The sequence below is a fragment of the Polypterus senegalus genome, chromosome 17 (genome assembly GCF_016835505.1).
Source record: "Polypterus senegalus isolate Bchr_013 chromosome 17, ASM1683550v1, whole genome shotgun sequence".
NCBI lineage: Eukaryota > Metazoa > Chordata > Cladistia > Polypteriformes > Polypteridae > Polypterus > Polypterus senegalus.
Genome location: NC_053170.1, coordinates 62,853,750 through 62,881,256, shown reverse-complemented (window position 1 = coordinate 62,881,256; position 27,507 = coordinate 62,853,750). Strand labels below are relative to the sequence as shown.

Sequence of the window (27,507 nt, the reverse complement as noted above, 5' to 3'; positions counted from 1 at the left end):
AGCTGCAAATGTTATACTAAAAACAGTCCTTGCAGGAAAGGAACCCTATATGCCCTAACACAATGGCTGCTTAGCCCATCCTTCAATGTCTAGTCTCGGTCTGCAAACACTTCTACCTTTGCTCCATTAGCCAATGCTGCACATTACTTATGACCTTTGCTTTTTATTCATGGTTCACACTGAGATTCCTTCAAACTATTTCTGTTCCTTTTCATCCTTGGAAAGATTTATCAATGGACTTCATTACTGATCTACCTCCCTCCAGTGGCTTCACCATTATATCTGTTATATTTGATCAGTCCTTGAAATATGTATACATTTTATAGCACTTAAAATTTTTCACCAGTCAAAGAATTGACTGACATTCTCCTTACACAAGTCTCATCGCAATGGTTTCTCCTAATCTACTAATTCCAGTCAAATCATGGTCCCTAATTCATCTCTTGCATTTGGGAGAAACGTTTGTGAATGACTGGTCTGTATGGTCAGCAAAAAACATGAGAACCTTAGAAATAAACTTAACCTTCTGGCTTTCCAAATCAGGCTGCAAGTAAAGAGTATTGGCAACATTTTTGATTCAGAGGTAAACTTAAAATTGCATATTAAGCACATTGCTAAGAACTGTATTCTTTCACTTAAGAAACATCGCATGAGTCCAATCTTTTATATTACTCAAGATGCTGAAAAGTACACCTTTTGCTGTCAATACAATTGCAATGCACTCCTATCAAAATGACCAAAAAAAAAAAGTTGTCTGCACCAGCAACAATTTTAATAAAAAGGGAAAATTTGAGTAACATTACAGTGGCTGCCTCTGCCTTGTAGGATTGATCTTTAAAAACTTTCTAATTGCATTTAAGGCTCTATTTAGCACCTTCTTACATTTTGGACTAGCGTGCAAAAAATCCATAAGACTCCCTTTAAATAGAGCCCATTATTGAACTTCTGTTCCTGTAAAATTGCATGTTATTGTCTGAAATTTCTGATGAACCATATACACTTGTACTAAACATTCCTGTCCTTTAATTGTTGCCTGCTGTGTAGCCCGTGATGTCAGCTATTGCTTCCACTGTTTTTCTGTCACTGGTGCTCCCTTCAACATGCACCATTCTACACTTCCTTTTAGGCCTCAGTATTTTTACTGCTCATTTCTCCAACTGGCTAGTTCCTGTAAATTATCTTCAGGCTTGAGCTAAACTTGAAAGGAAAGTAACGCAGTGCTTTGCAATTCACTGACAATGGCCAAGAATCTTTTGGCTTCTTTACTGAAAAATGAAAAGAACTTGTGTCAGGTCTGTGGATCGCTACTCTTAGTAACTCCTGTAACCTGCTTCATAAATAATTTTCAGGTCAACTTCAGGTGGAGTATATTAGGTTTGAATCTCCATTCGCAATTGCCGATACTAATAGGTCTCTCAGCAAGATTAAGGACTGTCATCATTGTTTTGCTATGTGCACAAATGCCAGGTAATTTTTTTAAAAAACATTGCTACATCCTGGTTACGTTACTTGGCTTATCAGAAATATCAAGCCAGTGTCATCAGAATGCAAATTATAAGCATTAGTTTCTTTCCTAATAACATTTTTAATGGACAAAACAGAATGATCCCAGTTCATAGAATGACCTCACCAAAGTACAGACAGCAGAGGAAATGTTATCATTACACTTGGACATGTATTTAAAATATCTAAAGTTATGCCTCTCCTGTTTCATTTCTCACAATCTAAAGATAATGAATAAGGCTGTCATGCTGTCCAGACAGAGATGCTGACTTTACCATTCTAAGAGCCAGAACAATCCAAAAGAATAAAAGGTATGCTGAGTAAATAAAAGCAAATTCTGGTATTAAAGTCCACAATCCAAAATGAATACAATATTTAAACAGGTCTGCCAACCTATTTTATATCCCTACCTCATATTTTTGTTCATTTTACTGTGTGGTGATTCTTACACAGTGTTCTGGCTCCATCTATATATATAATTCACTAAGGCAAGACAACCATGGAAAGCACGCCGGAAGGGGCGTGGATTCACTAAGCCGCCGACAAGTGAGACACCTATGGCGCACGCAGGAAGGAGCCACGCCCACCAACTCCAAGACCATTGGATACAATGACAACTCACAGAGCCACGCCCACCAACTCGGACGCGACGACACAGAAAAACCGGCGTCATTTATATTCATCTGTCGTAGAGGTCACATGCAGCTCCGACCCACGTTGACTGTTCATAGAGGCATGTTTCTGGCGGAGGTGAATCGCCATATGCAGCGTGTAAAACTGTTTGCGAGGGGTATCCCATGGGATCCTTAAAACATTCCTTTACAACTGAGGTTAAAACACAATGAAGTGAGCAGTCTTTAAAAAACGAGCTTTTGGTTACGACGCACGACCGCATGCACCATAGCAAACTGTTTTACATGCTACATACAGCAATTCGCATCCGCGACAAACATGCATCTTCTTAGATGCTCCTGAACTTTGTACACACCCCCCCCCTTCCACCTCGCTACCACCGTGGTCGGGTGTCTTGGTCGATTATATATAGAAAGGCAGCCAAAACCGCACAGAGCAATAAAACGTCTACGTGAGTCACAGGTGCATCTGGACTGTGCAAAGACGACAACGACTCGAGTGACGAGTTGGAGGTGGGCACATAAGCAGGCAGTGTATAACGAGAAATTGGCAGACTAGCATGACGAAGGGAGCGGAGCGGACGTCCTTCTCCTCTCCTCCCGTTCCACCCTTCGCGCCTGAGTGCCCCACGGACGATTGTGTGTTGGTTCGTTCAGTGCATTGGTTAAAACCCAATGAAGGAGGCGGTATTCAAAAACCAATAAGCCCTGTGAATCTGTTTCATTATCGTCTCACCTGCTTCACCAATGCAGGCCCTACAACAGTCGAGACGCTCTCTCGGCAGCTGACCTTCTCTGTGCCTAACCGGTTCACACAGAGGCACCACATGGCTAGGTGGTGTGTATGCTTCTAGAGCGAGGGTGGTCGCGACAGGACTATCTAAGAAGAGGCATGTTTGTCACGGATGTAAATCACTGTGTGCAGCATGTAAAATAATTTGTCGCTAATGTGAATCGCTGTATGCAGCGTGTAAAACGCTTTATTGTATGTTGCCCTCTCCAGAGTTGCATCTTTTCATTCACCTACAGTCGTATACACAATGAAGTGAGCAGTCTTTAAAAACCGAGTTTTCGGTTACAACGCACGACTGCGTACACCATAGCAAACTGTTTTACACGCTGCATACAGCAATTCGCATCCGCAACAAACATGCGTCTTCTTAGATGCTCCTGCACTTTGTACACACCCCCCTCCCACCTCGCTGCTACCGTGGTCGTGCGTCTTGGTGGATTATATATAGAAAAGCAGCCAAAACCACACAGAGCAATGAAAAATCTACGTGAGTCACAGGTGCATCTGGACTGTACAAAGACGACAACGACTCGAGTGACGAGTTGGCGGTGGGCACATGAGCAGGCAGTGCATACTGGACGAGAAATCAGCAGACTAGCATGACGGAGGGAGCGAGTGGACGTCCTTTTCCTCTCCTCCCATTCCACCCTCCACGCCTGAGCGCAGCACGGACGATTGTGTGTTGGTTTGTTCCGTGCATTGTTACAATGTTGCTTTTCTTGCTGATTTATTACATTACCGATTTTTCAAATGTTAATTTTCTCCCTGTGCTTAAAAATTATTAAAAAACCGGCCTGATTGTGCAGCGTATGTTACGCTGCGGGTTGGCTAGTTCATTATATTTACCCATTTGGCAACCTCATGTGGATCTCATATGAAAATCTTAACTGCTGCTACTGAATGTAGCAAGTCTGAATGTAGGAAGTCAATGTGATAGGCAGTGAGTACAGCATCAGCAGCAGGCATGATGTGTTTCTCTCCTCTAACAATCCTTCACAATCCTTCTTATTTAGCCCTGCTAGTGTTATGAGATGTTCACTTTAGAAATAATATCTCTTAAAATATCTTTTTTCCAAGCAAAATATATGCTGGAATACAGGATTCTTTATTTCTGTAACATTTCTGTGCAGTTACTTTTGCACTATGTTTCCTGATCATAGAGAGGATTTATTTCTCTGTGCTGCAACAATATTTTGTTTGGCATATTGGCACTGCCATGTTATGATTCTCGTTACCAAAATGCTCCTCCTGGTTGCCAAGAAATATAGTTTTGGTAGGTGCCATGTCTTAAGTCATCAGTATGACCCCTGAAACACTGGTGAAGCAATTACTTCATATCAGTGATTTAGATAAAATACACAATTGAACATAGTGCACATTTCGTCCAAAAATTCTTGATGTCCGAAAGTTACTATTTTTCCTCTGACTTTGATTACTGATTTGTGATTAAGCTTTGGTGCTAAAGGATTCATTTTCTCAGGTTTAACTTGTTTCATATCCTGGTCCTCTTCCAGCCTTTAGGCACAAATAGTAAATTATCCTGTTCTTTAATTACATATCTTTTATTTAGGTAACTTTTCATCAGTGAAATGGTAATGTTACATTTGTAACAATGTAAATGTCTTGAGCCATTGACTGTTGAGTTCTTAGGTACAGAACTGAGATATGCATACAATACTTCTGTAAATATCTGACATTCGTACCTGACATTTATGCAAGCACTTATATATGTATACTTATGTATGACAAGCAGTGTGGCATAGCGGTTAAGGCTGTGGACTTCAAACCCTGAGTTTGTTGGTTCAAATCCCACTACTGACACTATGTGAACAATGAGCAAGTCATTTGACCTGCCTGTGCTCTAAATGTAAAAAAAAAAAAAAAATCCAAAAGCTATGTAAGTAATTGTGTCATAAATATTGTAAGTTGCCTTGGATAAAGTTGTCAGCCAAAAATGTAAATGTAAAAATCATTTGTTATACAGTATATTTATATTTACAGTGTTGCACCATTCATATGATTAGAAATTTAAAACTGCTGGATAAGGGGTGGCATAGTGGTGCATTGGTAGCGCTGCTGCCTCGCAGTTAGGCGACCCGGGTTCGCTTCCCGGGTCCTCCCTGCGTGGAGTTTGCATGTTCTCCCCACGTCTGCGTGGGTTTCCTCCAAGTGCTCCGGTTTCCTCCCACAGTCCAAAGACATGCAGGTTAGGTGAACTGGCAATCGTAAATTGTCCCTAGTGTGTGCTTGGTGTCTGGGTGTGTGTGTGTGCCCTGCAGTGGGATGGCGCCCTGCTCGAGGTTTGTTTCCTGCCTTGCTCCCTGTGTTGGCTGGGATTGGCTCCCTGTAGTTAGGATATAGTGGGTTGGATAATGGATGGATGGATAGATAGATAATTGAATAGGAAATTGAGTGAGGCCAGTAGACACAACAAGAAACACCAACATGAGAGGCTTCAGAGAAACTGCAAGGAAAAATGAGAAGTTAAGAGTAGGGCTCCAGTCTGACACATTTTTAAAGCTGCATGTTGGCAGTAATATCTTTATCAGCAGTCAGATGTAATAAAAATTAACTTCTTATTAATGTGTACAAATTTCATAATTTAATGGAGTCTGGTCACAACCAAAATTAAAAATGACCAACACAGCCTTTAGTAGGCTACATTTTTACATAAGCATATAGAGCAGGGGTTCCAATGGGGTCTCTTTTTTCTTGGCTTACCACCCATAGGTGCTGAAATGCTTTAAAGTACAGTAATTTTTTCATTCTTAAATTGTTAAGTTCTAAACTTTTACTAGGCACAACTAATAGTGACATTTTCTAACCTCCTCACACACCAATGCATTTGAGGACTTAGGGAAGGGAATCATAATATTTTTTGTGGATGTGTATCTTTTTATGTTTCTTATGTGTGTCAAATACTTGCTTAATAAATAAATATATGTAAGAACAATAGTTGCGTTTGATATGGAATAAAAGTGAGAAAGGTAAAATTCCCATTAGTTTTAATTTGCAAAAAGTATGCAGTTACCTATGAATTCAAATCAAAAGAAGAAGAATAACAAGTTACAAACCACTTTAGGTAAAAAAACAACAAAACAAAATGACTCACAAATGTTTCCAAGTCAAAGTGAAGGCTTTGGGTTGAGCCAAATGCTGTATTTATTTAAAGAAGGCCAAAGGTAACTGAACATTGTTACTGTATGGTTATTGTATTCTTCTAATTTGCCAATTCACATACCACTACTTTACTCTGTTTTCTTTTATCACAGTACTACGACAGTACTATAACAGCATAGTACTGTGGTCGAAAAGAGAATGATAGCAAAAGTGAGTGCCATCATGAAAAATCCCCTCCAGGAGGCACTCTCTTGAAGCACTTTTAACCATAGAACTAGAACACTGTAGTGGAATGAGCCTAAGAAGCATCTCTGGGGGTCTTTTCTGCCCACAACTATCAGGCAATTTAGCACTTCCAACTGATGTAGTTGTTAAGTTTTTTATAAACATAGCGATTGATTGATTGATTAGCTGCATTATCTGTCTTGTGAGTCTTTATCCTTGATTTATATTTCTGCTGCTGTATGCATCTACATTTTCCCATGGGATTAATAACATTTATTTATTTCTAATCTAATCAAGCTGCCTTTCATTTTGACAAGGATACAAGCACCTAAACAACCAGAAACCTGTAGCATTAAATCTTCTTGGACAGTGTATCAACAATAAAGATAAAAATAACTTTATTATCATACAATATAACAATAACTTTAGAATACATGCAGAATACTCAGGGGAGTCTTTTGATCTTTGAACCCCCTAGCGTTTTATATTTTTCAGCATCCTATCAGCTAGAGCTTTTATTTTTCTACCCTCCATGGCCAACTGACTATAGCATCAGACTGTGTCTTTTACCATTATGGCAGACTTAATTAATGAGTGTAGGAAAGGCCTTATTCAGTTTGGGACCCAGCCTTTTTTGTATTTGTTTGCTTATTTGTATTGTCTATTTTTAACTATTTATTTATTTATTTATACATACTTTTAATTCTTTCTTCTATTTCTTGTGAAGATTTTGTTTTTGTTGTTGTAGGTTCCATATGTTCTTTTATCATACTGTGTTACACACAATAGATACATATAGAATTTATTTTTCTCTTAAAAACAATATAAAAAGGAATAAAAAAACCAACATTTTGATCATTTTAATTTTAACAAAAAAATCATCAAAAGTGGAAAAAAACTTGGTTACTGACCTGAATCTGGGGTCTTGAAACTCTGTAGAGTAGAATGAAACTGGACAGAATTACTCCTGCAACAATCCCATATTGGATCTCCCAGAAACACATAATGAAGGTCAACAAAAAAGGCAGCAGATCCATTTCTGAGGGGGAAATGCAAAGAGAGTATATCCTTTTCAAAATCTTCTAAGTAATTCTAAACTTGTCTATACATATGAGGTATTATTAATTTAGGACATTCCTGACGTATCATATAAAGCTATGCATTAAATCACATTTTTAGTAAAATGCATGTTACGTCTGGCACTTTTTAAGACAAAGGAATTTTTTCCACAAAAAGTGAAGCACTGTTATAAGTCTTTAAACAAATGACATTGCCTCTTCTTGCATTTTGGTATAAATTTGTACAAATATTAAAACAAAAGCATCAAAACTATACAGTACTTCAAAATTGTAAAATGTTAATTTGCCATGTTTCTGAGCTATTTATGGCAACAAAAGGAAGTAATACATTAGGCACTATTTTTCTGAGATAAGAATGCATTCCTGTTTATCTGTCTATTCACTCACCATCACGGGATGAGTTTTCATATAAATAAGGAAATTAAAATACATTATACCATGCATGTGTCTGAAGAATTTTAGCACCATATTACCATTCAACTAAGAATGCTTCAAAAACGTGTGGATTCAGGATATGAAAATAAAACAAAAAATAAATAAATAAATAAATAAAAATCAGGGGTTTACAGTTTCCATTGATTCCGTATGGTAATCACAAAGTCTTAAAATCAAGGTTTATGCCAGAAATAGTTTGCAAGGGTCATAGGGTTTGGGGGAGAAGGGGTGATGCATGATTATAATAAACAAAAAGCCCACATCTTTGATTCACATCAAATATGTACTTGCAACAGAACAGGGCAAACAGAACTTCATCCTAAGCAATGCATTACCACAAGTTAGCCCTGTTGCTTAATAAGCCCAAATTGAAGCTAAGCCTATTAATCCAAGATGTGAAAAGTGGCAACCATAGGCGCATGGGATCGTGAATACACGAAGCCCAAAAAATGATACTAAATATTCTGTTCAGAAGCAGGTATTAAAGCAGGTATTAAACTTATGGGCAAAAGTGGTAAGGTGGTTAAAACCACATGAAAAAACAAGCCACCAAATAGAGCAGATAACCTATGCCTTTTTGCTCCGTACTTTGCCCCAGTAGATTGCCCAGCCGGCTTGGGGACACATAGATATCATGTCCCTAGTGGAGATGATTGATCACCCAAGAGCAGAAACCAGCTTGGGAGAATCAGAACGGGACTCATGTGCACCCAGACGTAGTTGCGTCCCTAAAATTGAGTCCCGTAGGTACAAAACAAGATATGCTTGGGTAGAACCTGATGCACATCGGGCGGTGCTACGCGGAGACAAGGGGGTCTGCGGAATATACTCGCTACTCCTCTGGCCTTTGCACATACGCTACTCCCACAAGATCACTAGGTCTAGTCACAGATGTGGAATCAGCACCCTCAACTTCCTCCACGCCGTGTATACAGCTGGCTGCGAGATGGAGTTTGGCCTCTAATAATGACAGGGAAACACCCGGGACATCTTAGCATAACACATTATCAATAAGCGCTGAGCTGACTCAGAATGAAAACCCGGCCGCCATTGAGGTCGACTCCGACCCTCTCACACATCTGCAGTTTCAATTTAGGCACACCTTGGCTTTATTTAAAAGGGAGCAGTGGACCGCTGCTTTTGCACATCCTGTCCATAGTGCCAATTGCGGCAGATTCCTAGGAGGGACTGTGCTCCTTTAGTTCCCTTACCTTTAATTGATGTCCCTTTTGAACCTATTGGGGTTGATCTGGTGGGACCCCTAGAACCCTCAGCCAGGGGTCATAAATATATAATGGTCCTGGTAGATTATGTTACCTGGTTTCCTGAAGCTGTTCCGCTGCACTCAGCTACTTCAAAAGCTATCGCACAGGAATTGATAGGGGTCTTTGCGCAAGGCGGCATCCCTAAAGAAATCCAGATGGATCAAGGGACATCTTTTACCTCGCAGACGTTTAGGGAGACTGCCAAGTTGCTACAAATAAAGCATTTGAAGACCTCAGTATATCATCCTCAAACCAACAGTCTAGTGGAGAAGTTCAATCAAACTCTCAAGCAGATGTTATGCAAGGTAGTCAATGAGAACAGAAGGAACTGAGATCAGCTCCTCCCCCTCATCCTTTTTGCATATCAGGAAGTCCCACAAGCCACCACGGGGTTCTCGCCATTTGAATTACTATATGGACGACAACCCCGGAGCATATTAGATATTTTAAAAGAAGGCTGGGAGGAAAAGGCTCTCCCTTTTACAAATATATTGGAATATATTGTGCAGTTATGTGACAGATTACTAAAGACGCACATGGAAAAGGCGCAAGCAGCCCAGATCCGATGTTATAACCGTGGCACATCTCTCTGGGAATTCCGCCCTGGAGACAGGGTCATGGTTTTACATCCTACCTCACATTCCAAATTATTGGATCTTAGGCAGGGCCCTTATGAAGTTAAGGAGAGGAAGGGTCTGGTTGATTATTTGGTTAAACAACCAAATCGTCGTCCCAGCGAGTGGATTTATCATGTCAATTTGCTGAAACCGTGGAAGGATGGGGATTCTGAACCCTCCTCTGGACAGCGTCAGTCTCTCTTTGCTCATAAATTAAACTTTAACTTCGGAGATAATTTGACTTGCCAACAACGACAGCAGCTCGAAGCAGTTATCCTGTCCATCCCAGAGGTAGTCAGTGAAAATCCAGGATGGACCTCCCTGGTTGCACATGACATTGTGGGGAAAAATGAGGTTATAGTCCAAGGACACCCATACAGAATTCCCGAGGCAAAAAAGGCTGGAGTGGAGCTAGGGATCAGATGAATGCTGGACCTAGTTGTGATTGAGGAAAGTTACAGTCCCTGGTCCAGTCCTATCATCTTGGTCATCAAGCTAGACGAAGTTGGAGATTCTGCAATGACTTCTGTCGGCTTAACCAAGTCTCCCAATTTGACGCTTATCCAATGCTGTGAGTGGACGACCTCCTTGAATGGCTAGGACATACCAAATTCTTGACTACTCTAGATATGACTAAGGGTTACAGGCAGGTTCCCTTAATGGACTCCACTAAGGAGAAGACAGCGTTTAGCACCCCTAGCTGGCACTGGCAGAATCGTGTTCTCTCATTTGGATTATATGGGGCACCTGTGACCTTCCAACGTCTCGTGGACAAAGTGCTCCATCCTCATAATTCGTATAGTGCTGCCTACTTGGATGGTGTTTGTCTACTATTTCAGCACCTGGGCAGAACACATACAGCAGGCTGTTGCTGTATTGTGGTCACTAGCAAAGGCCGGTCTTCGTATTAATCCAAAAAAATGTTACTTTTGGTTTAGTTTGGCCATATGATTCGGAATATTCAGTGGATCATTCCAAAGCAAGGCACTGTCAACTTGGGAGTATGTTCTTCTGTGTTTGCATGAAGCACGAATGTCTTTGAGCTCCTGTCATGAAATTATGTAGGTTATTGAGAGTTTCAAAGAAAGTTCTTACATGTCCAGAGACCATGGCTGCAGTACAAAGGACCAGATTTAATCAATGAGAACTACAATAAATGTAAATTGCTTTCAGAAAATTTTGTTTTAATATTACATGTACACCTCCTCGGTTTCCAGCCATGACTGATGCACCATCAAAGCAAAAGCCAACGCACAGAGAGGGATCTAATCTAAGTGGTTCCAAAAGCTTCATTATATTTTCTGATATTACATCAGAGGTCATGTCTGCTGAGTGAAGCAATCCTACTGCCCTTTTTTTGATTGTATCCACGTGAATATACTGAATGCACACTGAAATTAGTTTCCGTTTGGACTTGTCTTTATATTTGTCGGCCAAGATAGCATAAAACGTAGAAGGTGTTTCATGCAATTCAACTTTTATTTTCCTTGATGGTACTAAAGCCACAGATTCCAGCAGCTTGTTCTGTTTCTCTGGGCTCATAAAAGTAGCATTAAGAAGCGGTTTAAGCCTGGTTTCAATTTCTGGATCATATTGGCCACTGGTTGCAATACCGAGGTTCAATACCAGAGTACATTTTTGTCTTGAAATTGTATTTCTTTTTTTCATATTTTCAGAAACTCTGTTTTAAGCTGAATTATAAATTGTCTGTTAATTTCTAAAAAAAAAAATATGCTTTAAGAAAACAATTTCTTATGGCAAAATAATGCACGACAAGACTGTGAAAAAACAACTTTGACTTAAAAAAAAACCTGAGCCTTTGCTTTAATACAGTGGTTCCCAAACTCAGTCCTGGTGGTGCCCTGGGGCTGCAGGCTTTTGTTCCAACCAACTTTTACTAACACTGCATGTTTCAACCAAGGTCACAGCTCTCTTTCTCTACTACACTGCTTATCTAACCTAAGCATTGCAGATACGTTAACCTATATGCTTTCCCTGACTTGTCACACTGCCTTGTTAGAATGCTCTCTTCTTGACAGCATCCTTATTACAACCAGTGCATAATCTGACAGACAGCTTAAACTACCCTCTTACTGCACATGAGATGTTCACTTAACTTGACTAATGTAGAAACTGCGAAAAGGTAAAGATAAAACAGAAAAAAATCCAAGTATTAATCTACAGAAAACAAAGATAATACATAAAAGAGATTAAAACTACTGCTGCTGACAGTACCGTTTACCGTTAGAGAGTGTACAGTAAATGTCAGAATTATAAAACTTAAACTACTCTAATACAAGAAATATTACACCCTACAATAAATACACACTGAAAGAATATTAAACATACCAAAGATGCTTTGAGTGGCTTGAATAGAAAAGAGATGGATGATTAAGTGAATAAACACAACCATGCTTCTTTCCACCAGTTACTATTGACTGCATGATCCGATGGTGACAAGTAAAAAGATCTTTACAATATTTAATTGAACTGCTGTCCACACAAGACCAACAGACTGCAGTACTCTAAATAGTACCACAAGACCAGAAGGTGTCAGAATTCTAAATAGAGAACTTAACTGAACAACACAGACAGTTTGGATCTCTTGCGAGACAGTCCTCAACCTACTGTAACTTGTAACTACGACATTCTAGCTGGTCACCTTCCCATAAGAAATATAAACAATGTTGTTGGTGCTCACAATCACCTAAATCATTTAGTCAGTTCTAGTATTAAATGAAAGGTAGTGACCAAGACTCAAAGCTTGGCAAATAAACCAGTAGATTTAAATTGCTTCAAAACAGTTTTAATTAATTCTGCCCATTTCCTCATTCGAGTGAGAAAAAGCTTATGTAACAGTAAATCATGCTACTCGAGGCAATGTAGTTTGATAGGTATGTTACTAGTCTTCTCCCAAAGTGAAGAACCTGCCAAACTGAAAAATTGGCAGGAACATGGAAAAAGGGCTGGGAAACAAAAAGAGAATTAATTTAAAACACTAGTGAAGTCAGTAGCCAAAGGATCAAAAATCACCAGTATATCTAAGCCTACTACACAGCCCAAAAAATTTTGTCAAGCAACACATGCAATTCTAGTTCCATGAAGGATTCTACAACTATTAAACGTCTCATAGTGTTTCTGCTTGTGTCCATACTCCTGAAAGCCAGCATTACCATAGTGCTGGCTTAAATAGTATTGTGATGACACTGGTGATAGAAGCCTGTTACAACAATAAAAATGCAGAAAATGGCAACACACATGGAAAACAAAATGGCAGCATGAAACTATTAAAAAGAAAAGTACTGATAAGACCAAAACAGCAAAAATACAGGAAAATGAAAGTGAAACATACCTGTAAAAATCCAAATAATATTTATTTACATCTTAATTGAGATGCACAAATAAAAACTACCTCCTGGGCATCAGAACATTTTATAAAGAACCCATACTATTACTGTATCATTCTCTTTCTGTGTTCTATCATGTGAATTACAAGATTAATCTTGTAGAGTAGTCTCAATTGGACCATCAAGCTTCTGTTTAGTGATTTACCCCAGGTACTTAGGAGATTACAGTAGGTATTGAAGTCCTCTGCCAGATCTTTGTACATATAACAAACCCTGGAAATGCACTACTCCTACACTATAGTAGCTTGCAGTTGAATACTATAAACTAATTATCTTTGCAACTTACTTCAGTTATACACATCATCTTATTTGTTGCATTTGTCAGGGTTCCACCCTCTCTTTATCAGTCTTTCTAGGTTTGCTTTACTGAATGGATGATACAGCATTTAGTACCGCTGGTCATAAGCTCTGGAATGCTTTGCCTTTTAGTGTGCGTGCAAATACAGGTTTGTTTTTTTTTTGGCATCTTGAAAGGCACTTTTTAAAAGAATACAGTATATAATAATTACAAGTTGTTACTAAAAGTGGGCATATGTTCTGCAGAAATACACTTGGGCATTGTCTGCTATGCTGTAATTATGGTGCACACATCACACACAGATGAATCACGTTCATCTGTTACAGTAAAACCTTTCATAGAATTAACGCAGTTCTCAGTTGTCCAACTACCTGGTATAAAGCAGGTAATCATGACAGATAACTCTGCAGACAGCACTGAAGGATTCACCATAACATAAATGCTATTCAAGAAGTATAGTTAAGCCAGTAAATGACTGATGAGTCAAAGATGACTTTTGAAAACAAGTAACTAAAAAAACTATGTTTACTGAGGACAGGTATTGAGGACAATGGTAAGAACTGAACTAGAAATCCTTTATTTGTGTTACCAAAACTGAATATCCCTCCATTGGACAAGGACACTCTAAATTCTGGTGGGCAACCATCTCCTTTAGAAACCAGCAGTTCAGTAATTAATCACCTGTAAATTTGTGGAATCTCAGCATGATCCATTCCAGGTCTCACATTTGCATTGTGGTAATAGATGACAGTCAGCCACAAACATCTTAATTAAAAAGGCCTTTAGAAGCACCTTCCCTAAAGCATCAGCTAAAGGAGAACAACATTATCTCTTCATACAAGGACAGAGTGAACGCAATGCAAAATGGAGCAGTTCCTGGTGATGTCTCTTTCTCTCATGCAGCCCCCACTGTACTGTACTGCACAGTACTGTCACCCCACTATGCCCATCCACAGTGTGAAACTGCCAACTACACAAAGTGCACTGCCATTAAACCACACCACGATTCATCCCAGGTTGCACATTTTGCAAACCTGTGATGTATGGATTATAAGGATCCTCAGAAGTAATTATCCTAAAGAGTAAGCTAAATGAGAACTCAATTAACTCTTTGTGCAGGACAAGATGTAGGCAAGCCCACCGTTGACACTGATATACATAAAAACTTAATTACATAAATATGAATATTTACAACTAATCTCTAAAAAGCCGGCATGTTTATTTACTACTTACTTTTGACTTTCCACAGCTTCTTGAAGATTGTGTAATCAAACATGGGCAAAACTGCACAAATAATCACTGATGCTAAAGCAGCTTTTGGAATGTAGTAGAAGAGTGGCATCAGATATGCCAGAGAAAGTAGTACAACTGAACCTGTGATTCAAAGAAAAGAGAAAAACTAAATAAATCATTAGACTTGAATTAAGCAAAGCAGAATCCTGCATCAAAGAGCCAACAAATTTCTCAAACACACATAGTCAAATTCAGCATCTTGGGGGACCAATGCCTGGCAGCATTTTGTGCAGAAATCTCTGTAAGGTGAGGTGACGACCCATCACACAAACCACTCTTGCACACATGAACTCACACCAGACTTCACATGAGGGTCAGTTTAAAACAGCACGTATGCATAAAAAGAATAGGATTGTCATGTAAGACAAAAACAAATTACACATAGAAAAACCAGTGCAGACTGGGGGAAAATAGATAAACTCCATACAGACAATGAAAATAAACACTGAGGCAAACGTAACGTGCTGTGTCTTCATGGAGAAACTGCAGTAAGCACTGAATCAACATGCCAATTGAAAATCAAATGTATTAAATAATTATATATTGCTATTAAGAATGAGAGCAGGTTACACTTACTCACAGTTAACACATTTACAGACATTAATTCATCTTACTTGCATATGACAAGATAAAGAGAGTACCTGGAGAAAAACCATCAGGGCATAGGAGAACATGTAAATTTCACCCTGTCATCAGACATTTATTTATGAAATGTGATTTGTAGAAGAATAACTAATAAATGGATGAAGGTGCATGCAAATATATATTTTTATTGTCTAAAAATAATGTTAATATTGTACTTAAACTTTATTTGCTTTATAATTATAAATAAATTAGAAAACACAACTGTATAGCTTTGTTATTATGCACTAGTTGCAGAAAGAGTATCTAAATAAACCACATCAAAATCCGTAAGATTAATTTCATAGCATTGTGCTTTAAAGAAGGAAAGAATGTAGAAAATCCATCCATTCATTATCCAACCCGCTATATAATAAATACAGGGTCACAGGGGTCTACTGGAGCCAATCCCAGCCAACACAGGGCTCAAGGCAGGAAACAAACCCCGGGCAAGGTGCCAGCCCACCGCATGGCACACACACACACACACACACCAAGCACACACTACGGACAATTTAGAATCAACAATGCACCTAACCTGCATGTCTTTGGACTGTGGGAGGAAACCCACGCAAACACAGGGAGAACATGCAAACTCCACGCAGGGAGAACCTGGGAAGCGAACCTGGGTCTCCTAACTGCGAGGCAGCAGCGCTACCCACTGGGCCACCATGCCGCCCGAATGTAGAAAATGTTTAGTCTAAAAATGTTTCTTTATATAAATTTTTTCTAAAAAAAAAATATCTTTTAGCATATTTGTTGTATTTGAAGGAAACACTAGAAAATTAAATCATAATTCACACATTAAATCATAATGCAACCACATACAAGAATGTAAATCAGGAATGATAAAAGAACATCATACAGACGGTGAGAGATAGAGAGAGAAAGAGAGACAGAGAGGTTGGAAGCATGCACTGATACAACATGTTGCCGCACCCACCACGAGACAAGCCACTTCAGGATCACAAATTAGGACCTAAGCGCAGCCATGCAACGAGTGACACCTTAGCATCACATTAGTTCAAACAGAGTGGAACTGTGTGAGGTTTTTTTATATACAGCGGCTGGAGTGCCAATCCTGCCACCAACTGCCACGTTTTCCCTGCAATTTGGAGGACCTGCTCCAAGTGCTGTGTGCTTGCTGTGATAAATGGGCAAAAGTGCTAGCAAACAGTAGACACAAGTCATGCACCTCAGGTTTAAGGCACCACACCTTTGCAGTAATGAAGGGTCAAACTAGACTACACGTTATAGAAAAAGCCCAAAAACTGAGAAATGATATTGTATATGACATGCTAGAGACCATCAATTGTTAGGCATGTGCTGTCACAACTGGTATTTGAACCGAAGACTCTTTAATTTCTGCTACCATCCAGTATATTAATGAGAACTGCAATCTTGTGTCAAGGGTACTTTTTGAGACCCCATTTGAAGCAAGCATGGTTAAATGGGTGAAAACATTCACTCTTTACTGTTTGAAAAATTGAAGAGTTTTCAGAATTGACTGTTCACTCATGGCAAAAAAGATTGTCTTTGTTACTGACCAAGGTGCAAACATGATTGCTGCCTTGTGTAACTATACCAGATTAAACTGTAGTGCCCAGATTCTTAACACTAACCTCTCAATGTGCTTTTCCACCAGTAGTGATGGAGAAAGCACCCGAAGTTGCACAGCTCCTGACTAATGTGAAAAAGTTAGTCGAGTATTTTAAATAATGGACAACACGGCTAGCTTACGAAGTCACTCAAACAGTCTGAGGGAGACAAGATGGATCTCAATATGGTAAGATTCAGTGTTGTAGAAAATTGACGATTGGCCGCATCAACAAAAAGATTCTCACAACTATGATGTTTTCTGAAACCGTTCAAAGATGTGATGACTGATTTGGAATCAGATATTATCACTGTAAGTGCCTATCTAGTACATCCATGGGTAGTGAGACTCGAACACTACAAGGTAGCAACAAATGAACCTATACTCAGTGCATTGGCAACCATTTGTGTGTGACATCTGAAAGAATTTGTCAACTAATTGTTCAGCACTAACTCATATCCACATGCACTACAAAGTAGCAACATTTCCCAGCTGAATGCTTCAACTTCTGTATCGTTTATTTAAGAGCATTGCAAAGCCACAGGGACAAGAAGAGATTTGTAATAATTTTCAGTAATTGTGCCTTAATGCAACTGCATGAAATCAAAGAGTGCAGTGAAGCTCACTGAAGAGTTATTAGTAATGTCTTCTTTCCTATCAGAACTAATGAGCAGACAAGGAGATGCCAGTGTGTTCACAGTGCTTTGCTTACTTGCAGTGTGCTTGTATCGATAACAAAAATACTATGAAGAACAAAAAAAAATTATAAATCTCCAGTACTTTTTGAAAATTGAGAGTATTTGTTACCAGTAATATACGGACTAGAAAAGTTTGTTTTAAGCAAAATTTATATATGAAACTTGTACGCAGACAGCACTTACCTTCTGTGTCCGTTCCACATTTTTGTGGAATGAATTGCAATTATTAACACAGATCCTACTTTATTTCAATATAGAATAGTAAGTGGTTGCCTACTTAGAAAGGTTTAACAAAATACATTGCTTATGCTGCTCTTTTTTGTTCCTTTCTGTGAAAAAGACGTGTGAACTAGTGCTCAGATATTATTATTTAAGTCCTATTGGAAAATAAATAAATGTTGATTGATTGATTGATTGATTGGAAGATCTACATTAAATACTGATGAAGCAAAGGACAATTGGGCCAAACAGGAGAAAGCTTCGGCCACCTCCTTGTACATGATCATGTTAAACAGGCTTATGAATCATACATGGCTTTTTTCTTTAATGAAAGCAATGTCTTTCTCCAGGTGAGAAACGGACAAAACCATTAGGTTGTAAGCAGAAATGGGACAAATGAGGCTAAGTGTATGCAGGAGTGGGAAGGTAAAGAATGGAATACTGCAGAAGTGGGGAGGTTCAGGTTTAAAAACTCTGTCCCATGCAGACTTCTAGCTTGGGAGACAACTTGAGGGCTCATCTACTTGCAATTCTACCCCGAGCCAAGGGCTAGCACTGTCACCTAATGCTTCTCCTCCTTTTGTTCTTACAGATCGGACAACCACCAATCCGTGTGGCGCCATTTCCGAGTTCATGTCTCTGGGACCAAGCCTCCTCTGGTCTGGCATCCTCTTAAGGGGCGGGGCAGCGCAGCGATCTTTGCCACAGTCACACTTAACTTCTGTCTGAATAGACCTTGTAGTTTTGAGATTGATTAATTTTATCTGATACAAACGTACACTCCTTCAGTAGTAAAAAAGATTTATCTCTGCATTTTCTTCTACCTTTAGGGTGTAGCTTGTTTTACCATGCTGTCTCTATGTATGATCCCCAGACAACATGGAGGGGACATTAGAGGTGGAGTGGTGGCTCTGAGGCTAAGGATCTGTGCTGGTATCCAGATAGTTGCCGGTTCGAATATTGTGGTTCCATTGTCTCAAAACACCACTCACATCTACAGTTATTTCCAGTTTCAAATAAAAAATAACAGCGTCAAATTCCTGAGTTTAATGGGGGGTGTGGCGGTAGTATGTATTGTGATCGTGATTGAGAGAATAAAAGTGAAAAGAAAAAAAAAAGATAACTTTTACAAGTAGTATAAATGTACACCGACTGTTACAAAAGCAAACCAAACGTATGTGTTTACTGTATAATATTAACAATAAGAGCAGCTCACTACTCAAAACAGTAAATATAGGAGGCAGTCGGGATTGAACCAGGGGACACCAAGGAAGTTGTTGTATCATCCTTGAATCTTTTGTGAAAGAGTTTATTTGATCTTTGGACATCAGGCTTCCCACATTATATAGTTTATACCTACATTTTGTAATTTATTACTAAAATATGAAAAACTGTTTCTGTTTTAATAATGTGTTTACACAAATTATTGTAGAAATGGAACACACATGAAATGCATGTGTTCCAAATAACAATTTATTATTTCCAGTCTAAAACTCCAGCACTTCACTCCCAGATAATCAAGGCATGAGCTAGGAGAACTTTGTGCATGTTCTGCGGCGGTGGGGGGATGGAATAGCAGTCTGCTTACTGCTTGTCTTGATCGACACATTTACAGGACAAAAGACACTGACGGAGAGGTGCGAAGGGATTTAAGGTGGGCCGGATTTACGATTTTTTTCGCAGGCTTTGGTAATTTTACTGTTAAGTGTGACTGTGATATTAAGTATTTATATTGTTACTTTGCTCGCCATGTCAGCCTGTTACAACATGGTGATGGCATCACCCAACTAATATGTGATACTAAAATGTTTCATTTGCCTTATTTGGTGACGTACTGTGTGTGTCAAATCCACAGCAATGCTGTGAACCTCAGTGCTATAGATCTACAAGTGAAGAACAAGACACCACCGAATGAAAGGCAAAGAATTTCTCTGCTGCAACTGTATGTTTGTTTGTATTACAGTATTAAGGCTCTTATTTACAATGTTGTTTTGCTCACTGATTCAAGTCTACGAGGTCATCACTCTGCTGTGCGTCTAGTATATTTCATTTTGTTAAGAGCCTTGGAATAGTTTGAATTGGCGGCCTAAATTATAGTATATGGTTTTAGGTTCATTCTTGAAACTAAACTACAAAGTATGCTTATAGTTACATATCTAGAAAGGAAAATAAGAAAGAAACAATCATTATTCTTAAAAACCTAAAAATCACTTATAAAACTTTATACTTACCAGTGACTAGTCCACCAGCTGGTGTGCATGACCCAGTTTGTGAATTTACTGCTGTTCTGTAACAATAAAAATGTTTTCAATACAACACTGACCTCAGCTTTAATTAAAAGCATTATATAGATTTATATGATCAGTAAAACTGTTTTCCTTGGTACTGATAATCAGGGATGTCATAATATCGCAATTTCTGTATTTAATATCAATGCCAATGAAATTTCACAATACTGGAGACCTATTTGATACCACAGCAAAAACAGAAATCCCATTCAAATGCTTTTTATTAATAGTACCTCCATTACTCAAGTGAATAATATTGTGCTTTTTTCTGTAACAAAAACAGATTAATAAATTTATAAAATATATAAACACTTTTAGTTAACAACCACTTTAAAATAATAGTGTAACCAACAAGTAGTTACCAAACTTGCATTTAAGAAACTAATATTGGCTTTCATTAATATGGAAATACAATGCAGGGGCTGAATTTGAATATGTAGTGGAGAAAGGGATTTCCCATGTGTAACAAAAAATGGGGGGAATCTTATAATGTGGGGGGGATTTCAGAATAGGGTTCATAAAAGATAATATCTTTGTGTTGTACATGATTTGTCTTATTCATGTACATTGTACAAATTTATTCTCAGAACATTTCTCTCCGGTAAAAGAAAAACACTGCTTAAAATCAATGCTCTAAATAAGAATTTAAAAAATATTATATCTGTAATGTTAAACTAGCACATTCCAAGGTAGTTTTGGAATTTTTATTTTAACAAACTCTTTATAGAGCTGTTTTTGTAACAACATGCTTTTAAAACCTGATTTGTTAGAGGATTCTTCTGTTAGGTTTAGAACATTTGTTATTGTAAAATTTATATTTGCATCATTAGCAGGTTAAAACAAAAACTTACTAAACAGTAATATCTAATGCTGAGACTAAGTTTCCACAAATTATTGTGAGATGCAAGAAAACCAAGAGATGCCACATCACATAGGTTTGTAATGAGGGACTTCCAAAAGTCAGAACCAAACAGATAATAATAACCGACAAATAAAACACAAGGGTTACTGGTACAGAAAGGTACAGAAAAAGTGAAAACCGAAATAAAACTTAGTGCTGGCCTAAGTGAAAAATATACTAACTTACACTAGAAGGTTTTTTTGAAAGAATTTATCCGTAGAGGATTTAAGCTGCATTGTGGAGCTTGTATATTTATAGCCAAACTTCTGAAAATGTCATTGGAGCGCTGCTTGGGGTCATACAACATGTAACTGTGTGTTGTATAAACAAAAGACAACCAAAATAAAAATTAAATCTTTTTCCAAAAAAAAAAAAGAAAAAAAAAAAAACACCCCACAACATTAATTGTCTATATAAAAAAAACTTTTATCAAGCACATAACAAACATGGAATAATGTTAATTTCTAACACTTAATGGATGAGTCAAAAATCTTGGTGCTTTTATTTTCCAAATCTGTTGCTTTTTTACTTTTTAATTTGTCTAAATATTACTTTTTTGTGTGAAATCACACCTAATATTAATCCAATGCTTCTGAACTACTGTAAAACATCCTTTGTTGTGCTGTTTTCAAAGTATCTTATATGACCCATCAAACTTTGCAATTACTTACCTTGTGTACAAATCCAGAATTAGAATATTAACTGAACATGCAGTATAACTGGTACACTGCATTACATTTGTTAATATATCTTTCAAATGTATGACACTACAATTATTCACTAAAATTGACACATTTTAGGAGTTGTAGTTAGTTTGGCTTCAAAAACCAAACAAATGACACAAATTTAGTGTTTACATTTACGTAGCAATGAAGTACGCGGTGTTGCCTGTCCTGCTAACTGGCATAATTGCTGTGCTTTGGGCTTTAAAGCACTGAATACATTTTATTTTGGTATTAACAAACAGAGCAGCTCTTTCCATCGCCAGTGTAGAAAAGCCAAACAGCCACATTGTCTGAAACCTGACTTGATTTTCAATTGCTACAATCCTATATGAAGTAAGATTTTCCTTTGACCCATAACTGCACAAACCAATTACAGAACAGAGGGATAAACATCTGTGGAGATGCGTGAAGCAATCAGATAATAAATGCTAAGCCTCTGTTCTTTCATAGGGACTGTGTAGGAAACTTGTATTAAAAAACGATTCATCTCACCATCATTGGTGACACTGTGTGTCACTACAAACTGAATGATAAGACCTCATGCATGAGCCTATTTCTGCAGTAGCTCTGTAACAGGATAAAAGTGGCAATAATTAAAGCCTATATGGGTGCATTTCGGATTTTTTTAAATAATAAGTAAAACTTCCTCAATTGCACGCTGAAATTATGCCTCAAACACCAACCATTTGAGGACATGACCCGCTTTCACCTGTTCAAGCAGTGATATATCATTGCCACTGTCAGACATTTTTATATGTACTTTTTACTCATGTTTTCTCACATAATATTGTGATTTCCAGAGTAATCTGTCTACTTGCAGTCACATACTAGTGCAGCACCAGTCATTATTTTTCTAGTTTAAGGATATTTATTAGTTTTAATTTTTCATTTTATTCTTGATTTTTTTGTTTTAATTTTTATTTAGTTTTTTGTTATTTTTTTTACTTTTTATTTAGTTCTAGTTTTTTGCCATTTTCTGATTTTAGTTCTTTGCTCTTTTTTGTTTTTATTTAGTTTTACTTTCTCAGCAATTAACTTTTATGTTTTGTCAGATCAAAAAATTTCTACATGGACAGAGTTGTGAAAGTGTAAAACATAGCTTACTTTATAGCTGTCAAACTATATATTGTACATGTTCTACCTATCAGCTTAACACATATAATATTATTGTCTGTGACAGAACTAAATTTTCTCCAGATCATGTGCCTGGCAATATAATCAAAAAATGCAGAATCAAATAACAATTGTACTCAGATATATCTTGTTACTTTAACCTGCAATGACTTTAAGCAAATGGTTTATTTAATTTCAAACACACTTTGTTTTGTAGATTCCCTTATTATTTTATGTACTACAATATTACTTCCCTTCCTTACTTTATATTCATTTTTGCTATCTCCTGTTGTAGACTGTCATCTACCCGTGTCTAACCAGTGTATTTTTTTCCGGGAATTCCTACTTTGTCATTACTTACACTGCGTTAATAACAATAGTAGTAGAAACAAAGATGAACGTATTTCTATGTATATACTGCATTTCTACCAGCACACCATTTACACTGAATACGGAACATCTGTTCAGTATCAGAATCACTTTTATTCTCCAGTACTTAATGTACAGGAATTTGACTTGGCAGATTTGAAGATACTTATAATGGAACATAACATTACATAGAAATAACATATACAGTGATCCCTCGCTATATCATGCTTCGATTTTCGCGGCTTCACTCTATCGCGGATTTTAAATGTAAGCATATCTAAATATATATCACAGATTTTTTGCTGATTCACGGATTTCTGAGGATAATGGGTCTTTTAATTTATGGTACATGCTTCCTCAGTTGCTTTGCCCAGTTGATTTCATACAAGGGACGCTATTGCAAGATGGCTGAGAAGCTACCCAATCGGAGCACTTATTACATATTAAATAAAACTCCTCAATGATATACGATATGCTTCCCATGCGGTGCTTTGCATACTTGAAAGCCAAAACAGCACGTATTGATTTTTGATTGTTTGCTTGTCTCTGTTTCTGTCTCTCACTCTGACATTCTCTGCTCCTGACGGAGGGGGTGTGAGCAGAGGGGCTGTTTACACAGAGGCTGTTTGCCTAGAGGATACAGACACTCTTCTAAAAAATGCTGAAAGACTACCTTCACATTGCTGCCTTCCTTGTAGCTGCTTTGTCCGGTGGTGCCTCACATACTTAAAAGCCCAAACAGCCCTATTGATTTTTGATTGTTTGCTTTTCTCGCTATCTCTCTCTCTCTCTCTCTCTCTCTGACATTCTCTGCTCCTGACACTCACTCTTTTGAAGAGGAAGATATGTTTGCATTCTTTTAATTGTGAGACGGAACTGTCATCTCTGTCTTGTCATGGAGCACAGTTTAAACATTTGACTAAAGGGTGTTATTTCATGTCTAGAGGGCTCTGATAATGTTATAAAATGTATTTAGAAGGTCGTAAACAGGTTTTCTATGCTCTAACTGCAAAAATATTTGATTTACAAATAAAGAATCCTACTTCGTGGAAATTCATTTATCGCGGCAGAGTCTGGAACGGATTAACCACGATAAACGAGGGTTGACTGTATAGCATAAGATAAAAAGAAAACCTTCAAACAAAGTTGTAGAATAGTACAACTATAAAGGAGATTTGCAAAAGATGATGTGCAAGTGAAAGTGTGTGCGTATAGTGTGTATGCACATCCACACACATACAGTATATGTACATATATTATTTCACGCACTCACCTTCATACAGTATATGATAGAATGCATTAATATACAGTATCTTCACTAGCGCTCCAGCTGAAAAGCTAAGAATAGTTGTAGACATCCAACTCACCCCGGCCATAGTATTTTTACTCCTCTGCCCACTGGCAGGTGCTTCAGAGCCCCACATGCCCACACAAACAGGCTGAAGAACAGTTTTAATCTCAAAGCAAACAGCCTGTTAAATGCATAACAATCACTGTCCCTTCCTATAACAGAAACCACCACTAATTGAACTGAACATCAGCATCAACCACACACAGTCACACACTTGTACTGTACATTATTTTGACTCTAATCTTTATCCATCCATCCATTATCCAACCCGCTGTATCCTAATGTGACTTAATTTATTTGTGACTTAATTTATTATTTCTCTCTTTACAGCATGCTTACACATTTACCTTTACTTTTACTCTGTGTATATTTAGAACCGTTAATAGTATCTGTACGTCTCATAGTTTAATGCTTACTTAGTTTATTGTCTACTCTTATATACTTTTATCTAAGGCATCTATAGGCTTGCTCCAAATGATATTTCATTGTATTCTACAATAAAGGTATCTTGTACCTTACATCTTGCATGTTCAACTAATTTAGAACACACTGGCAACACAAAATTACAAACCCAACAAAGAAACAATTAAAGTTTTACAGGTGCCATTAAACCAAAGGACACAGAGTAAATATCTATGAAACGTGTAAAAATGAAAAATAAACAATTAGAAAATGGATACAAAATAAATATAAACACTAGAAAAAAACAGTGTGAGTCCACTAAATGATCTGATCAGTCCTAGATTTGTACAACAATTATAGAATAGAATATGCTATGCTTGTTTACGCTTCATGACGTATATAAAACGGGCAAACCCAAAATCTTTATAGAAATAAAAAGATTTATTCCTCACAAAAAGTCTTCCTTTTAATATGAACAAAACAATAAAGCAATCCAAATCAAACAAGGTCTTAATACAGATATCAACACAGCAAAAACGGTCAAAACCTAAAAAGTTACAAAAAAGTACAAGTAACAGAAAAATCACAGTAACAGTCAACAACTTCATAGCACATTCAACATGAACCTCCAGGGACTATGGGAGACCCTCCATATTTACAGGTGGCAGTTGGCAGGTGGTCCTGTCTCTTGGGGAACCACTCTCAAAACACAAGGAACATAACACAGGCATTGGAAACAAAATAGATAATAAACAAAAGTAAAATTAACATACAGTGGTGTGAAAAACTATTTGCCCCCTTCCTGATTTCTTATTCTTTTGCATGTTTGTCACACAAAATGTTTCTGATAATCAAACACATTTAACCATTAGTCAAATATAACACAAGTAAACACGAAATGCAGTTTTTAAATGATGATTTTCATTATTTAGGGAGAAAAAAATCCAAACCTACATGGCCCTGTGTGAAAAAGTAATTGCCCCCTGAACCTAATAACTGGTTGGGCCACCCTTAGCAGCAATAACTGCAATCAAGCGTTTGCAATAACTTGCAATGAGTCTTTTACAGCGCTCTGGAGGAATTTTGGCCCACTCATCTTTGCAGAATTGTTGTATTGCTTTATTTGAAGGTTTTCTAGCATGAACCACCTTTTTAAGGTCATGCCATAGCATCTCAATTGGATTCAGGTCAGGACTTTGACTAGGCCACTCCAAAGTCTTCATTTTGTTTTTCTTCAGCCATTCAGAGGTGGATTTGCTGGTGTGTTTTGGGTCATTGTCCTGTTGCAGCACCCAAGATCGCTTCAGCTTGAGTTGACGAACAGATGGCCGGACATTCTCCTTCAGGATTTTTTGGTAGATAGTAGAATTCATGGTTCCATCTATCACAGCAAGCCTTCCAGGTCCTGAAGCAGCAAAACAACCCCAGACCATCACACTACCACCACCATATTTTACTGTTGGTATGATGTTCTTTTTCTGAAATGCTGTGTTCCTTTTACGCCAGATGTAACTGGACATTTGCCTTCCAAAAAGTTCAACTTTTGTCTCATCAGTCCACAAGGTATTTTCCCAAAAGTCTTGGCAGTCATTGAGATGTTTCTTAGCAAAATTGAGACGAGCCCTAATGTTCTTTTTGCTTTACAGTGGTTTGCGTCTTGGAAATCTGCCATGCAGGCCGTTTTTGCCCAGTCTCTTTCTTATGGTGGAGTCGTGAACACTGACCTTAATTGAGGCAAGTGAGGTCTGCAGTTCTTTAGACGTTGTCCTGGGGTCTTTTGTGACCTCTCGGATGAGTCGTCTCTGCGCTCTTGGGGTAATTTTGGTCGGCCGGCCACTCCTGGGAAGGTTCACCACTGTTCCATGTTTTTGTCATTTGTGGATAATGGCTCTCACTGTGGTTCGCTGGAGTCCCAAAGCTTTAGAAATGGCTTTATAACCTTTACCAGACTGATAGATCTCAATTACGTCTGTTCTCATTTGTTCCTGAATTTCTTTGGATCTTGGAATGATGTCTAGCTTTTGAGGTGCTTTTGGTCTACTTCTCTGTGTCAGGCAGCTCCTATTCAAGTGATTTCTTGATTGAAACAGGTGTGGCAGTAATCAGGCCTGGGGGTGGCTACGGAAATTGAACTCAGGTGTGATACACCACAGTTAGGTTATTTTTTAACAAGGGGGCAATTACTTTTTCACACAGGGCCATGTAGGTCTGGATTTTTTTCTCCCTAAATAATAAAAAACATCATTTAAAAACTGCATTTTGTGTTTACTTGTGTTATATTTGACTAATGGTTAAATGTGTTTGATGATCAGAAACATTTTGTGTGACAAACATGCAAAAGAATAAGAAATCAGGAAGGGGGCAAATAGTTTTTCACACCACTGTAGATAAATGGCACAAAAGGATAAGAAACACAATATTAAACTCTAGCTTGGGAACTGATACTTTGGGGCCAAATCAATATCAAAGTTCCAAAAACAAAACTGTACTAGCTTTTTTACGATATCAGTACTACTGGCTTAAAGTCAATACCAGCATTATTCCTGTTAATGAAAA

The 27,507-nt window shown here is 37.9% G+C and overlaps 1 protein-coding gene across 2 annotated transcripts in view; it reads right to left on the bottom strand.

Moving 5' to 3' along the window:
- slc26a11 (solute carrier family 26 member 11) overlaps nt 1-27,507 on the bottom strand; it is a 110,065-nt gene that overhangs the window by 18,202 nt on the left and 64,356 nt on the right. For both annotated transcript variants that reach the window (XM_039739206.1, XM_039739207.1), the window contains exons 11-13: nt 20,034-20,089; nt 14,608-14,748; nt 7,185-7,312 (exon numbers count right to left, since the gene is read on the bottom strand). In XM_039739206.1, coding sequence (XP_039595140.1) covers nt 7,185-7,312; nt 14,608-14,748; nt 20,034-20,089 — 325 coding nt within the window. The remainder of the gene's footprint in view (nt 1-7,184; nt 7,313-14,607; nt 14,749-20,033; nt 20,090-27,507) is intronic.